The sequence below is a fragment of the Odontesthes bonariensis genome, chromosome 14, assembly GCF_027942865.1.
Source record: "Odontesthes bonariensis isolate fOdoBon6 chromosome 14, fOdoBon6.hap1, whole genome shotgun sequence".
Taxonomy (NCBI): Eukaryota; Metazoa; Chordata; class Actinopteri; order Atheriniformes; family Atherinopsidae; genus Odontesthes; species Odontesthes bonariensis.
In genome coordinates this window covers 23056671-23072365 of record NC_134519.1, presented here as the reverse complement: position 1 = coordinate 23072365, position 15695 = coordinate 23056671, and the positions used below count along the sequence as shown (strand labels likewise).

The 15695-nt window shown below is 41.3% G+C and overlaps 1 protein-coding gene across 1 annotated transcript in view; it reads left to right on the top strand.

The window, feature by feature from the left end:
* LOC142399156 (receptor-type tyrosine-protein phosphatase S-like) overlaps positions 1-15695 on the top strand; it is a 67920-nt gene that overhangs the window by 34485 nt on the left and 17740 nt on the right. The window contains exons 6-12 of the mRNA XM_075483645.1: positions 2928-3038; positions 3738-3749; positions 9688-9957; positions 11035-11414; positions 12618-12819; positions 14001-14137; positions 14362-14506. Of these exons, the coding sequence (XP_075339760.1) occupies positions 2928-3038; positions 3738-3749; positions 9688-9957; positions 11035-11414; positions 12618-12819; positions 14001-14137; positions 14362-14506 (1257 nt within the window). The remainder of the gene's footprint in view (positions 1-2927; positions 3039-3737; positions 3750-9687; positions 9958-11034; positions 11415-12617; positions 12820-14000; positions 14138-14361; positions 14507-15695) is intronic.

Genomic DNA, 15695 nt, shown 5'->3' with positions numbered 1-15695 from the left:
CCTCTCCTTCTGCCTTCTGCTATTTTTTGGAGAGGAGATTAGGCTTGTAAAGTGGATAATATATTCCTGTTTATTTCCAAACTCTGCCCTGCACCACAGGGAAATGAGGAAAGGAAAATAGGCAGAAAGAGGGGGGGACACAAGCTGTTTTTCTTTCATGTAACTGTAAAAGACATAAGCTAATGGATGACAGCGTCAGCTAGCAGCGCCTCAGCTCAATAAACATGCTCAAATGCTCAAAACACATAATTGTGTTCCAGCTGAGAGTAGTAAGGCATACTTTCCCTCTTTTACATTTCTAAGACATGATTTTTACACATCTCCATTTACTGATCAGCTGGTATATGCGTGCTTGTGTTAATGTCCAAACTGCGTTCTGGTAAGAGAAAAATTGCCACAGCATATAAGACATATTGTAACATTTTTGATTTTCATTCAAATAATGATACAGAGTTATGGAGAGATTAAATTGTTCTGGGTATACTGTAAGTACCCTTAAAACCGATACAGTGCAGTGATATAATATTGAGACTGAAGTTCTGAAAACACTATAACCTCTTTGATAGGAGCAGTCTCTGCTCACTTCAAAGTAATTTTACCTTTTAGAACATGGTGGTTGCTGGCGTACGTTGGTTCACTTCAATGTTTAATTTGGATTCCAACGACTTCAGATTTGTTCGTGAACTTAATTTGTTGAGCTGCGATTCAGCGAAAGTCTTTGTAACCTGCATCAAGCAAAGAGCCTTCTTTCAACGCAAAAGCATTATTCAGTCCTCACTGGCTCAGGGATACGTCTGCACTCTGTTTTTTTGTGTAGCCAGCTTTTTGCACTTGCTGTTTTTTTTTTATTTCAAACACTGAATAAAACACTATTCAAATGGAGAAAATTAGATGAGTGATAGAGAGCAATAGTCTGCATTTATAGAGCATCTCTTTAACCTTGGTTAGACTCTGCAAAGCATTTGCAGTGCTTACTGCACCAGGACAGCAGCGTGAGTGAGAGAGAGGAGGAGGGGCCCTGGATATGCCAGCACAGCTGTTATTGGTGTATTAATACTGCAGAAAATGATTTCAATTCCAAATGTTTAGATTGCTCTGTAGTGGAAAACAGAAAACTGTGTTTTCCATCAGGAATAGTGTCTCCGTGTCTTCAGGAAATTCATTTTGACATACTTTTTTTTGTTGTTTTTAGATGTTCCTTCAACTTCTTTTCTTCTGAATAAAGCATGAAAACAGTTGATTTTGGACGTAGTGCAGATATTGTAAATATTTTATATATTCGCTATAATGCACTAATAGAATTATGGGCTCATATGTATTCTACTGTCTGGCAGTGCAGCTGCCTGTTGCCTTTGACATCTGCCATCTTTTCACTAATATCGACATTCTGTCACTACGTCTGCCGGCACTGGATGAATAACTGCTACTGAAGGGCTGTCTCTCCTGGTTTCGCTCCTCTGTTGCTCCTCTTGAGGTTTTTCCCGTTTCCACACTGATCGGACTTTTCATTTAAAGCTCCAATGTTCGAATCTGTCATATAATGTTCAGGTCGTGATATTTGGGACTATGTGTGCACTGCATAATCAAGTAAACACTATTATTATTATTATCATGTAAACCGATTGAAGGTCACTAGATGCAACAGACACAAACATAAATAACTAAATCATTATTTTGTAAATTCATGTCAAATTTAGGCTTTTAGATAGAAACCAGCATGTAATGTATATTTAAGGTTATCTATATTTCTTGTTTACCTTTTTAATGCAGGACATAGTGCTATTACTTTTTCTTGTGTAGAAAATAAATCGGAGCATTTCTTTTGCCTCTGCTTGTATATGTTACAAAAAGAAAGAAAGAAGGAAAGTAAGTGAAATATATGTAAAGCTCAGTTTGTGCTCTGTCTCTCTGTATCTCGCTCTACATCTCTTACAAGGCAGATGCCTTTTATCGGTCTCACAAAGGGTCTGGTTGAATAAGTTGTACATTGACAGACTTGCTCTGTGTGCATGTGTGCGTGCACAACCCAGTTTATCAACGTGCGTGTGTGCACCGCGTGTGTGTCTCAGTAATGTGTGTGCGTCGGGTCCATTTCGCATTACGTCTTTTTCACTCCACGCAGTGCAGCAGCTTCTAACGCGTGGCTTTGTGCTTGCTCCTCAGGCTCCTTGTCAAAGTCACTTTATGATGACACGAATGTGACAGAGCAGACTGTAAGAGAAAAAAAAAGAAAGAAAAAAATCAGAAAGTCTCTGCTGGTAAATCAAGGGGCCTCCAGCTAAAAGAAACATAGCAGGGAGGACAGCACCCTTTGAACTAAAAGAATACCTGATGAGTGCAGTGTGTAATTATGACATGTTAAGGGAGACACTTTTTATCGCTTCAAGTTTCAGATTGGAGGGTAGAAATTGAAGTAGTACGGAGCTAAAGAGCAGCACTGGCACATTTCTTCAGGGTAAAACTGCTGCCATTTTACTGCCAAGATAAGGTTGTCCTCAGTGCAGCAATGTCCCTGCTGCAGGAGGGGAATCACCAGCGGGTTCACAGATACACAACTAAAACTGCCACTGAGTCTGCAAAAACAGAACAAATTTGTTCATGTTGACTTGCAAACTTTTTTCAATGATTCTTTTTAACTTTGAGCATGCTTTTGTCTGGAACAAGAAGGGGAGAAGGGGCTGCATGGTGGAGAAAATCAGCAAATTCCTTCCAGCAAAATACAACCTCTGATTTATGAGAGAGCAACCCATTCAGACGGAGCCTCGCAGAAGTAACAAATACGCTGACTTTATTGCATGTTCAAGCTACAGGCGGGGAGTTACCCGAGGGTCACGGTGTAGAAACACAGAGACACGTCTCAGGATAAAGAAATGAAAAAAAGAGCTTTTTCTAAAAGCACAAGTAAACTCTCTCTTGTCCTCTTTCAGGAGCGCTACAGATTGAGAACAGCGAGGAAACAGACCAAGGGAAGTACGAGTGCGTGGCCACCAACTCTCAGGGCGTGCGCTACTCCTCTCCTGCAAACCTATACGTTCGAGGTAGGACCTGAACGCGTAGCGCACGTGCGCATGCACACACACACACACACACACATATGCGCAGACAATCACACAGAAACGACTATTATTAAGGTGCTCTTGGTACTATTAATGAAGCTACCTCTTTTCCATGACTTTGTTCTTAAACAAGATTTACTAACCCATCCATTGTCTACAATATATGTTGACCTTGTTGTTTAATATTTCTCACAACCACCTCTAACAAGTCCACCTTAAACCCTGGTGTGATCTCACACAGGACCATGGAGTCAAAGTGAGCTCACACCTCGGTTTAACTGCATGGATACATCGCTGATCTATCTACTAAACTGGTTTCTGTACAGGAGGCAGTAAAAAAAATGAAATGCTTTGATTTGATTAATGGTTTGAAATAAATTTGCGTGACACTGACGGCACCATTGTCCACGCACATGATCCCTGTTTATTAGCTGAATCCAGCCTCTGTCTGTGGGTGCTGGTTTTATCACCGGCTTATAGCTGAAAGACCACACCCAATGTTCAGATTTACAAGTTTATGAGAGAAGTGTGTATGCGTTGTGGGAGGTGTGTGTGTTTGAGTGGTGCGGTGAAGCGAGTGGCTTTGCGCTGGCCGTTTTTATTCTCTCTGTGTTTCCTCGTTCTCTCTCTCCCCCCCCCTCACGTCATTGTGTTCTGCATCAACCCCCTTCCATCCCTCAGAGCTTCGAGAAGGTTGGTGCGCTCTTTCTTTTCTTTTGTTACTCCTTTGTTTCAGAAAGCATCACTTATTGAAACAGAGGGAAACAAAAAAAGGGAAAAAAAAAGAAACTACTGGGGTAGCTTTGAAGGGAAACTATTAAAAGCTGTGTCCAAAACGAGGAAAGTAAAGCTGCTACGATGACGAAGTGGTCTGCCTACGCAGCAGAGTGCATTGACTGCATTGTGAGGCCTTGTGTGCAGAACCCTTGGTATTGCCTTTACTCCCCGATCAATGTTTTCTGCATGGTATGATCTTGTTGTCATGGAGACCCAAGAATTGGAAGATTAAAAAGAGGCAATGTTTGCATGGAAGGAGCGAGAGAGAAAGAGAAAGGAGCACCGCTTGCATGTCTGTTGACTGACGAACTGACAGGAGCATGGCAGTGTGTGTTCACGCTTATTGATATGCTCGGATTGTGATGTTATTGAACTTGCTGTCTCATGGTGGCTTGCAACTGTTCCCTTTCCCCCCCCTCTGGTTTTCTTTTTCTTGTTTTTTTTTTCTTTTTTCTGTGTCCCTGCTCCCATGTCATAACATCTGCTCCAGTTGTTGCACTGAGTGGGAATGTTGCACTCGCATTCAAGCTTCTACGTACTCCTTTGTTTCGAAGTCTAATGTTTGGTTTGTCAGAGAAGCACCAAGAACCTCAGCACTTACTGGGCTGAAGTCATGACATAAACTCAAGATGGCAAGATCGTATCACTGGTGATGGATATTTGCAGTTAGTTAAGATGTGATTTACTTGCACTTAATCAAGTTGAAAAAGAACAGCAGGGTGCAGGGTACTGTCATTTACTGTAGTGCTTCTGCCTGCAATATGATTTTATATATGAAGCACACAGCATGCTGAGCTTATATGATACATTGCCTCATTTTAGAATCAAAGTTTGTAAAAATCTAATACTTAAAATTACACTGTGCAGAATATCAATGGAAACTTAATGCAGAGATGTGCAAATTGTTTAAAATCTTTACATTTAGTTTGAGAGGAGCACAGAGACCATACGTGAAAATGTTGATTGTTGCTTGTTATGTCAACAGTTTGCTCATTTTGAATTAGCTGAAAGCATTCTGTTTCAAAAAAAGTTGTAACAGAGTGGATGTTTACCGCAACTCTTCAAAAGTGGAATTCTTGCTTAATGTAGGATTTTGACTGCTCAGAAGTTCAGATCTCCCACGATGTATATGTTCTGTTTTAAATGGATGACGGGTCTGGACTGCACGCAGGCCAGTTCAGCGTCAGAGCTCTTACTATGCTGCTGTGACATGTTCAGAATGTGTTTTGGCAGGCCCTTTGAAAACAAATACAATGCCTTTTTCATTCTCTAAAAAAAAGAATATGTCACTGCGAAACTGTATATTTAGCTCAGCCTGTTTGCTGCCTTCGCAGATGTACAAGTTACTCATGCCATGTGCACTAATGTACCCCTTTACCATCATGGAAGCTGTCTTTTCAACTGTGTGCTTATATTAAGCCAGATGGTCCAACTCCTCTATAGCCCGGAGAACATGGCCTTTATGGTTTCCCAAAAGAATTCAAAAGATTGATTCATGCACAGTTTCTCATTTTGCCTCAGTCTACCATTTCAAAGTCAGCGCAGTGGTTTCAACAAAAGAAATCACGAGCGAATTAAGAATTTTATAACGAGTCATGTTACTGCTGCCAATTCATCTGATTTGTTGTGAGATGTTCAAACAAAACGTTCAGTCTTTTGTCTCCCATCTCAACACTTTCCTGTAGCAATTTGGAGCCATCAAGTTCACAAAAAAAGTCTCATAATGAGATGGTCGGGTTTAAATGATTGTCGGCCATTTTTACTTCTCACACAGCATCTTGACTTTTTGGGAAATATTTTGTCGCTACACCAACCACAAAAGACGTGAGCGTGTGAATGAGTTGCCAGTGATTATTCAGTGATACAGTTCTTTATTTTTCTGAATCGAGACACAAGACTGCCGACTAAAAGGGAAGCTTCTTCTGCCCACCACAAAGTTTTACTTTGTCAAGTTTTAATTTCTGATCTCTTTCAGTACATTTGTCTCGTGACCACGTACTTTGAGTTCAGTGATATTTTCAGTTCAGGACTTTTTTATGTTTTGACAGAGCTACTTTTACTTGATTAAAAGATCTGAATACTTTTCCTTTCTTTTACTATAATATACAGTAGCTGATGTTTTATCTTGCTTTCCCTGACTGTTACTGACTCCCTGCGCCACAATGATATGGCTCTATTGACTGACATTTGAAATTAATCCTATCCATTCTCATTCTTAGATATTGAGGGGATATTAATGATTCTCTCGCTTAGAGTGGTTAATGAAAGCTGTGTCCTTGAGACAGACAGGGTGGTGCAGAGTAAATGTCAGCTATAAGACAGTACAGGAATACAGCAGTAATCCTTAAGGCTGTGCCAAGTTCTACCCATCCTGTAGCTTCCAGACTCCCTGCAAAGGACAGGACTAATGATAGCTTCTCTAATAAAGATTGAAGACCCTAGCTCTTTCAAATTGTATAGAAAATGGAAGGGAATCAAGCAGCTTGGCTTGGTTAACTTTAAGCAAGAGGCTCCGTGAGCATGTGAGGGATTTTCCCTTGTTATGAGCTAGCTTTATTCTAAAGCACTCACCTCTTTCTCTGCTGTGGATTCTTCAGTCTTTTGTCCATGGTCCTTACAGACATTATTATAGAAATGCTCCAGAGCCGAGCTCATGTTTCACATTAATTTAAAAAAAAAAAAAAATCATCTTGAGTCATCCTTTTCATCCTGTTTCTCACGTTACCAAATTAATCCATAATATGCTTAACAAATTGTGTTTTTATTTTTATCTTGGCTGTATTTATAGGTCAATAACAGGGTTTGTCATGCTGCTTTGCACCTGCTGTGTCTGTGCTTATGCATGGAGCTGTCTGCCTGTCTCTGTCTGTCTCCAGCATGCTCAGAAGAGAGGAGATGGCTGCCCAATCATGTCTGTTTTCTAACAGATCTACCTGTTTTTGTCTCTTTGTCTCTTTCTTCTCTTCAAGTTTTGTAACCAATTCTGGGTATTTTGGGGACATTTTTGTTTCTATAAGTATTCAACATGCTATATATATTTTTTTTCTGTCATTCATGAAATTATAGTGACGTCACAACAACTATTGGTTTCTAATTTGTTGAAATCATGGAAAAATGTTAACTTCTATCCAATTGTCTCTAGAGTCTTTGAGTAGGGGGATGTGGCCCGTGAAGATTCCATGTAATGATGTTACTCATTCAGGAGTGGAGGTTATGCAGCAAATTTACCAGTATCTATTTATTCATTTATTTCTTTATTTATACATTTTCACTCATTTGATACTTTATTTACGTTATATTTTTATGTATTTGCAAGTCATGAAGACAAGCTTAGACTCTTATTGTTTTGCAAGGCTTTCATTGTAATCTTTCTTTCTTTTTTTTGCCCTTTTGACTTGTCTTACTTTAGGGTTAATGTTGTTTTGTTCAGTCATGTTTTTATAACACATACAGTAATCTGAAACAGAAAGTACACCTTCTTTCAATTCCAAGGTTTTACATATCAGGACTTAACAAAAACTAAAAACACCTGGTCCTCACAAGGTCTTAAAGCTGAATTAATACAACCACAGATGAACAGCAGCACAGAAACCAAACATATCATGTGGTCACAAAAACAGCAAACCAACTGTCAAGCACAGTGGAGGAGGTGTAATGATTTGGGCTTGCTTTACAGCCATAAGTCCTGGGCACCTTGCAGTTATTGATTCAACCATGAGCCCTTCTGTATACCAAAGTATTCTAAAGTCAAATGTGAGGCTATCTTTACGTCTGACAGCTGAAGCTTGGCTGAAACTGTTCCTAGACACAGCAGCATCTACAACAAAAAGAAAAGAATGAAGTTGTTGCAATGGTCCAGTCAAAGTCAAGTCACTTTGTTGGACAACAACAACAACACAGTAACAATATGTACTGTGTTGTTGTCCATCTGAGGCTGTATTAACCTCTTGTTAAGAAGTCCTAAGGACCAGATTATTTTCTTATTATGTCCTGATACATCATAAAAAGAAAAAAGCTTTTAAATTGAGAGTGTGTTCTTTCTTTTGAACATAACTATATAAGCTTCCTAGTACTGAGGTGAGATTTTCGATAATGTTTCTGCTCTTTGTCTGCCTCCCCTTTCATTCTCTCCTTTCATCCAGAGACGTTTGTCCGTTATTCTCTCTGTCTCTTTTTGTTTCCTGTGTTGTGACCCTGGGGTATCCTCTTCTTCATTGTTCCTTTAACATCTGATTTCTAGTCCTTTTTTCTTTCTTCTCTTAATTTTTTGAAGCACCTACTTTCTGAATGGGCCTGACTCTGGTATATAGCCGTGTTTTTAAATAGATCCATGTGTTTTCTTCTTCCTCGCTCCTCTTTTCTTCCCCCTTTTCCCCCCTTCCCCCGCAACCCTCTTCTAATCCTCTCTTTATCTCCACTTCCCTGTCTTTCCCCTTCCTTTCCTCCCCCCTTTTTCTCTTTCTTCCTCTGCATTCTGTCTGCACCCTGATGTGTAGGAGCGACAGACACATGTACATAAGTTTATTAACTTATAAACATGCACATACTACCTCACATATCTCTCTTTTTTGCTCGCACTTTCCCGTTTTTTCTCTCTCATGCTGTCTTGGTGTTCTTTACTTAATGTGTCCAATGATCACTCTGTAATTGCCACCACACCTTTATGGACCCCTCGATCCACTCCTGTCCACATTTCCAATTCATTTGACTACACACTGTATCAGTTATGAATCCTATGTATTGCACAGTATCTTGTCGTACAATGTGGCTTTCCTTTGCTACATTGCCTGTCATTGTCTTGAAGAGACGCAGAGCTGCCTCTTTCTTTCTCTCTCTCTGTCTCTCTGTCTGTACCCTTCTTCTATTCCTCCATCTGTCTCTTCAGTGTTTCTGCTCTTTGTCTCACTTCTCTCTGTCTCCCTCTCAGTCTTCAGTTCTTCGTTCTCTTCTTTGTGTTTCTCCACCATCTTATTTCTCTTGAGTCGCCCAGGCATGCAAATGACCTATGAGTTCAGTCTCTCGATGCATCTCCCCTAACATGTAGTCAGCCAAGCCCTGACAGATGCAGCATTGGATATAACTTGCCACTTTGCTTGTTCTTCATACGGGGACACAAATAGCAGGCAGGGCCTATTGATCGACCCCCGTGATGCATACACTTCCTCTAAAAGAGCCCATCTGTTGCACAAGCACCTCAAATCTCAATGAAGTAAAGTTTCGCTCCAAAGAGTTTGGTAAAGTTTAACATGCTTAGTCATAGCTTAGAGAGAGCGGGGGGGGGGGGGGGGGGGGGGGGGGGGTTAATAACAGTGACAATAAAACTTTTCTCAAAAAATGAAATCATAAAGTTTAATTTTTCTCCTTTAATTGATAATTCAGTTCAGTAAGAAGAGAAACTGACTATAGGTGTCATGTCCTGGTTGAAGTGATACTCAAGAGTTTGTCACTATATTATTTTGAGTAGGCAGCTCACTCTGATTGGTTGAGCTCAACACAAGATTTGTGTCTTTTTGTTGGAATCATCAGTACCATAAAGTAATTGGGACTAAACTTGAAATATCCCTTTGTAATTTTCTGTAAAAACCCTGAAGTTCATTCTCCCCCTTCCTGTTACCTCTCCTCTTTTTCTTTTTCTTCCTTTTATCTCTCTTGCCCTTAATTTCTCTCTCAATCTCCTTCTTGCTCTCTGCTTTGCTATTTCTCTCTCATTCTCTCCCCCTTTCCTCCCTCCTCCTTCTTTTTCTCCACCTTTCTTCTCCTCGCTCCCCTCCCCACTTTTCTCCTGCTCCACCATGCCCCTTTAACTCCCCAACCCCACCCCTTCCTTTCTACCCCAACTCTCCTCCTTTCCCAGTGCGCCGTGTGCCCCCCCGTTTCTCTATCCTACCCTCCAATCACGAGATCATGCCGGGAGGGAGCGTCAACATCACCTGTGTGGCCGTGGGTTCACCCATGCCTTACGTCAAGTGGATGATGGGCAGTGAGGACCTGACCCCTGAGGATGAAATGCCAATTGGACGGAATGTTTTGGAGCTCAATGGTGTCCGGGAGTCTGCAAACTACACCTGTGTGGCCATGAGTAGCCTCGGTATCCTCGAGGCCACAGCACAGGTCCTAGTCAAGAGTAAGGAACCCACGCATCTTTAGAGAAAGTGTGCAGAAAGAAACAAGTAACAAGTAGGGAGTTTTAGGAAAATTAGAGACGCCAGATTATTAGGACAGTAATGTTACATTTAAAAGAAATTCATTTCCACAATCAAGTTCCCAAATCGTTGTTCCCAAAAGTGATTGGGAGTGAGTGTCATGTGCACCTGCATTTTTAGAGGTTTCTTGTTAAATCAGACACTAAATGGAGACAGTCCCTGAAAAAATACCCAGTCTGTTCGGACTGGATGCCTCCACAGGCCTGAGAAAATGTTTTATTGGACCCTAAATAAGATTACACCCTGAGTCATCAACATTCCATCCATCCATCCATCTATGCCTGCCTAATCCAATTCAGGGTTGCAGGGGGCTGGAGCCTATCACAGTTGCCATCAGGCAAAAGGTGAGGGAATTAACAGGTCACCAGTCATTCGCAGGACCCTCATCAACGTTATTTTTGCATTTTTCAGGAAATTGCAAACTTTCGAATTCTTTTAAGACACCTACAAAATTGCATTTTGTTAAGTCTGTGTCAGATACTGTTGTGTAGGTGATGTATTGTGCAAGACATATCTTATGAAATCATTATGAAATCTGATTTCAGTGGGACTTCAAGTGAGGTTCAGGTGTTCCTTGTCACTCGTTGTATACACAGAAAACCTAAAATGCAGTTTAGCACCTGACAAGATGACGAAAACGGTTGCAAAAGTGCCAATAATGAATAATTATACCGAGAAAAACAAATATGCCGACCAGGGCTGTCACAATGTCAGATTTTTAGTACACAATTATCATGTCAAAAAATATTCACAATCATCAGAATATATAAAATGTGAAAAAAGAAAATAGCAGATAATCCACTGAACAATAAGCCAATCGGGTAGTGATAGTAGGATTTGATTTGGCAGGAATGTGACATAAACAGAACAAAACACTAAATGTATGGAGCAACAATGCAGCAGGATAACAAGAATGAAACTATAAAATAGACAAAAACCACTAGAGCAGTTATTGTTAAAATAGTAAAATCCTGTTTATCTGTTGCCTTTTTAATCAGCTTTACCAAAGCCTCCCGGCACACCCATCGTCACGGAGACAACAGCCACCAGTGTGACCATCACCTGGGACTCCGGCAATCCCGACCCCGTCTCCTACTACATCATTCAGTATCGAGCCAAAGGCCCGGACAGCAAGTACGAGACGGTCGACAGCATCACCACCACCCGCTACAGCATCGGCGGGCTGTACCCCAATACTGAGTATGAAATACGAGTTTCAGCTTTCAATAGCATCGGCCAGGGGCCCCCGTCCACTCGTGTGGAGGCTCGCACAGGAGAGCAGGCCCCCGCAAGCCCTCCAAGAAATGTCCACGCCCATGTTATTTCTGAGAACACTGTGATGGTCCGCTGGGAGGAACCAGAGGAGCCCAATGGTCAGGTGGGTTGAAGATGAACGCAGCTCTTTTTGATCTTTTCTCAGTAGCGGGAAACATGCGTTTTCTTTCATCTACTGGTATTTTTCTCCTGCTGTCAAACAAAAAGACTGAACCAAGCAGGGGGGCATGCTTGGACCAAAGCCACAGATATTTAATAGAAAAGCTTCTTTTTTTTTGTACACAGCATCTCAACGTTGTTAAAGACAGCATTTAATTCAGTACAACGTCTCCACTCAGAGTTTGAGAATCCAACACAAGCCAAAAGGAACAAACACAGAGCGTTTTTCAAACCCCTCTGCTATCCACAAGCTTATGTCTATGGGGAAAAAGGTATTCGTCAGATGTATCATTTCTGGTCATTTTGTTCATGTTTTAATTTTCGCTATGTTCATAGAGACATTAAAAATATTTTCTGATCACCACATTTTCCAGTCTAAAGTGTTTTATAGATCCGTATGATGTTAGAATGATAAAAACTCAATAAAATTGATCATTGGGATTTTTATTCCAATGAGCAGGTTCCTGTGCTTTGCAAGGATCGTGTCTTGCTGGAGATTTCTGTCCTCTAACTCCCTTGCTGGCTTTCCTTGCTCTCTAAAGAAGGAAAGGGTAATTGGACTGTACGCTCTAAGTTGAGAGCACTCCCTCTTGAGGCCTATATCTTTTTTCAAGGCTACCTAACTGCACACCATATTCATAAAAGTACAAGACTGAATTGAGTGCATATGGGGATTATAGATATTAAAGAGTAATAACAGTGGAGGTGGGGGAGCTGGAGGTTTAGGGAGTTGCCATGGCAGAGGGATTACATCAACTCTGACCTACTCACTGTATAGCCAAATTCTATAGAGCAGAGAGGTGTAGTGATTACATTTTAGATCCAAGAATGTGAAGACATCGACAGATTTGATTGTACTAGTTTTCTCATCAAGTGTTGTGCGGGACAGCCTCTAACAAACAGTAAAGCGACAAATCTTCTTGACCATCTGGACTGAAGTAAACTAGATGATGACCTTGACTGTCATAATTTCTAGTGGTGTTAAAACATGATATTATGGATTACCAGGGGTGCATGGCCGTGGGATTAGGTGGAAGACAAATGATAATAATAATCTCCCTGACCTAAAAATCAGGCACCAGTGCAAAAAAACTTAACGTGTCTAAACTTAACGGGGCGTGTCTCTAATTGTCTGGTTCTTTTGTAGGTAAAAGGCTATCGTGTGTACTACACCATGGATCCGTCCCGGCTTATGAATGAATGGCAGATCCATAATGTCCAAGACAGTGTGATCACCACCATTCAGAACCTCATAACCTCAGAGACCTACACCATCCAGGTCCTTGCCTTCACCTCTGTAGGCGACGGGCCCTTCTCAGACCCCGTCCATGTAAAAGTCCTGCGTGGAGGTTAGTGTGTGTGCATGCATAAACATAATCATTGCTGGGTGTTTGTGCAAGAGAATATATTTATCCTGCATGCTGGCGCATGAACATTAGCTAAGTGGTCTTTTTTTTATTTATATAGAGGTAAGTAGTGGTTGTTTTTCAGATGAGAGCGTGCAGCACAACACAAATGAGTAATTATTTGGGTGTGTGTGCATGTATAAAATCTACCCAGTAGTTTCTGCAAGTGGCTTATTCAAAGTTTGGTTAGCAGTCTGTGAAAGCACTGTGAGAGCTTGACCTGTGAGAAAATGTAACTTCCTCTGCATGAGTAAATTCTAGGAGCTAGGACAGAACCGTGGAGATTTACAAAAAGCAAACAGGGATTAACAGCCAAAAATGTCCTGTCATACCTCGCTGCTGATCGTGTCACTTTGACAGCTGCTGTGAGGCCGTTGGTTTTATGGGAAGGGAGGTACAAACAGATGACAACTCCAAATCTGTGATGGTATTACTGGTTTAATTTTATGTGTAGCTTTAACTACTGCCAGGCCATCAATCTGCATTACGTCTTAGTACTTTCAAGCACATAGAAGAAAGATTCCCAGTTTAGCCCATAGCATTCAAAAACAAAACTAATTTCTACTTTAATTTCTTTAACAATATTTCCACACATATATACATATATATATATGTACATATGTATCAGCTAACAGCTACTCACAACTTGCCCACAAAAATAGGGATTTTCTTTCTTTGGAAAGAAAGAAACCCTCGGATCTTGAAAATCTTGTTGCTGTTTGAACAGTTGTATTTCAGATTTTTATACCACATTACTTTTGCGTCAGTCACTTTGTCACAACACAAAATACAAAAAAAACACAGTCTCATCGGGCCCCTCGTTCTGAGCAACAGAATATCCCCGCAGTTTACCACTTATTACCTATGTAAAATAATTCTAAATGAAGACAAATGCCTTCAAGAAGCCATTTAAAGGAGGAAAATTGCTTGCAATTACTTTCCCCTTTTAAGCAATATTTTGACTTTGATGAGTAGTGTGGCCATATCACTATTTTCAATTATGACACAACACTTAATGAGAAAGCCGAAATGAGCAAGTCAGCCAAAAATTGCTATTGAATCCTACTGAATTTTTACGATTGATGAAGTTAATTGAGTTTTAAATTTTGCTTTCTCACCTTCAGTTCCAGGCCAACCTGGCAAGTTTAAAGTCGGCAAGGTGACAGACACCAGCGTTGAACTAACCTGGGAACCCGCATACACCAAGGAGAAAATAGTCAACTATGAGCTACTCTACAAGCCTGTCAAGTTTGGCAGCTTGGTAAGCCTTCTTTCTCTCTTCTGCTGAGTGGAGGTGTAAAGGGAGAGATGAAAGAAAAAAAATCTAAAAGATTAACCCGGGTGTCCAGCACCTCTGTGTCATGTGGCGACCATCTCGTATCTTCCTCTCCTGCTCTGCTTTAACGTTTACCTTTTGACTCGTCACATCCCTCCTCGTGCCGCCTCACCTCTCTGTGCTCCACTCCTCTCTTTTCTGCCTCGCAGGAGAAGCTGACCTTCGGGCCAAGGAACTCTTACACCGTGGAGGGTCTGAAAGCAAACATAGAGTACTCCTTCTCCCTGGCCGCCATCTCAAACAAAGGCATCGGCGCTTTCACTAATGAACTGGTGCAGAGGACGTCACAAGCCAGTACGTCTCAGTTCAACTGGGCTCACGTACACACACATATTTTATTTGTGTCGTATTACACCCCCTTGTGCAGAAAATGTTATCTAAATATTTTGTCCTCTCACACACATCAACACACACACGCTCACTCATGTCATATTGTCCTCAGCTCAGCTCCTGACCCAGTACAACCTGGGAATCGTCTTTGCAAAACTCCATGTGTCTCAGTTTTCATCCCATCTGTCCATCCCCTCCTCCCATCCATCCATCTACATTTGACTGTGCCTTTCTTTCCCCACTCAGCCTCTCTCTTTCTTGCACAAGCCAAAACACCATGACAGATGGAGATGGAGCACCGATTAATGTTTCAGTCTTCCTTCTCTTAACCATCCTTTCACTTTTTCCACTCTATCAGCGACAAATGTCTTTGATTTCGTGCAATAGTCAGACACTTACTGGCTAACAGTCAGTTGTGTGAAGCAGTAAAGGACGGTGGCCGGCCTGTTATGTTGACAAGTAAGTACCACCCAGTCTGTATTTTATACACAGCAAACGTGGGTTCTCTCCCTTGTCTCCTTTTCTGTCATTTTTTTCTACACAAACACTGATAGCCAATTAAGAGTTCAAATGAATGCCACAGTGTTTCTGTGACATTTAAAGTCATATCTGCTCTCAAGAGAGGAGAAGAGATAACAGAGAAAATGGAACAAGGAAAAGAATGGATAAAGTATTTTCAGTCGCAAAACAGTCCTGCAGGTCGTGGTCCCTCAAAAGTGGTAAGTTTTGGTCAAGTATTTACAATCACTCAGCAGACAGACATCTTAGTCTCTTCAGTCTTTGCTTCGAAAAAGGGAGCTCGAGATGGCATGCCGGAGGAAGTGGCAAAGTATGGTGAGGGGGGGCATGCAGCTAAGGGATGGTCCTAGATAAGCAGAAATCATTTCCCTGTGAGGTTATGTGTGCTTTGTTATCGCCAAGCTTTGGTGCACATCTTGATTGTCCCCTGAGGCCAACAGAACAGTGGCTGTATGGCTGAGTGAATAGATACTTGAACCTGTCAGCTATGACTATTACACTCCCACACCCACACATACATGCCATAGACTCCTAGAACACAAACACCCAAGTACCTCGGCTACACTTGGCCTTTGCGTGTGTGTTACTTATATGGCATTGCATTAGGAGAGCCATATCGATGGCTTGGAAATCC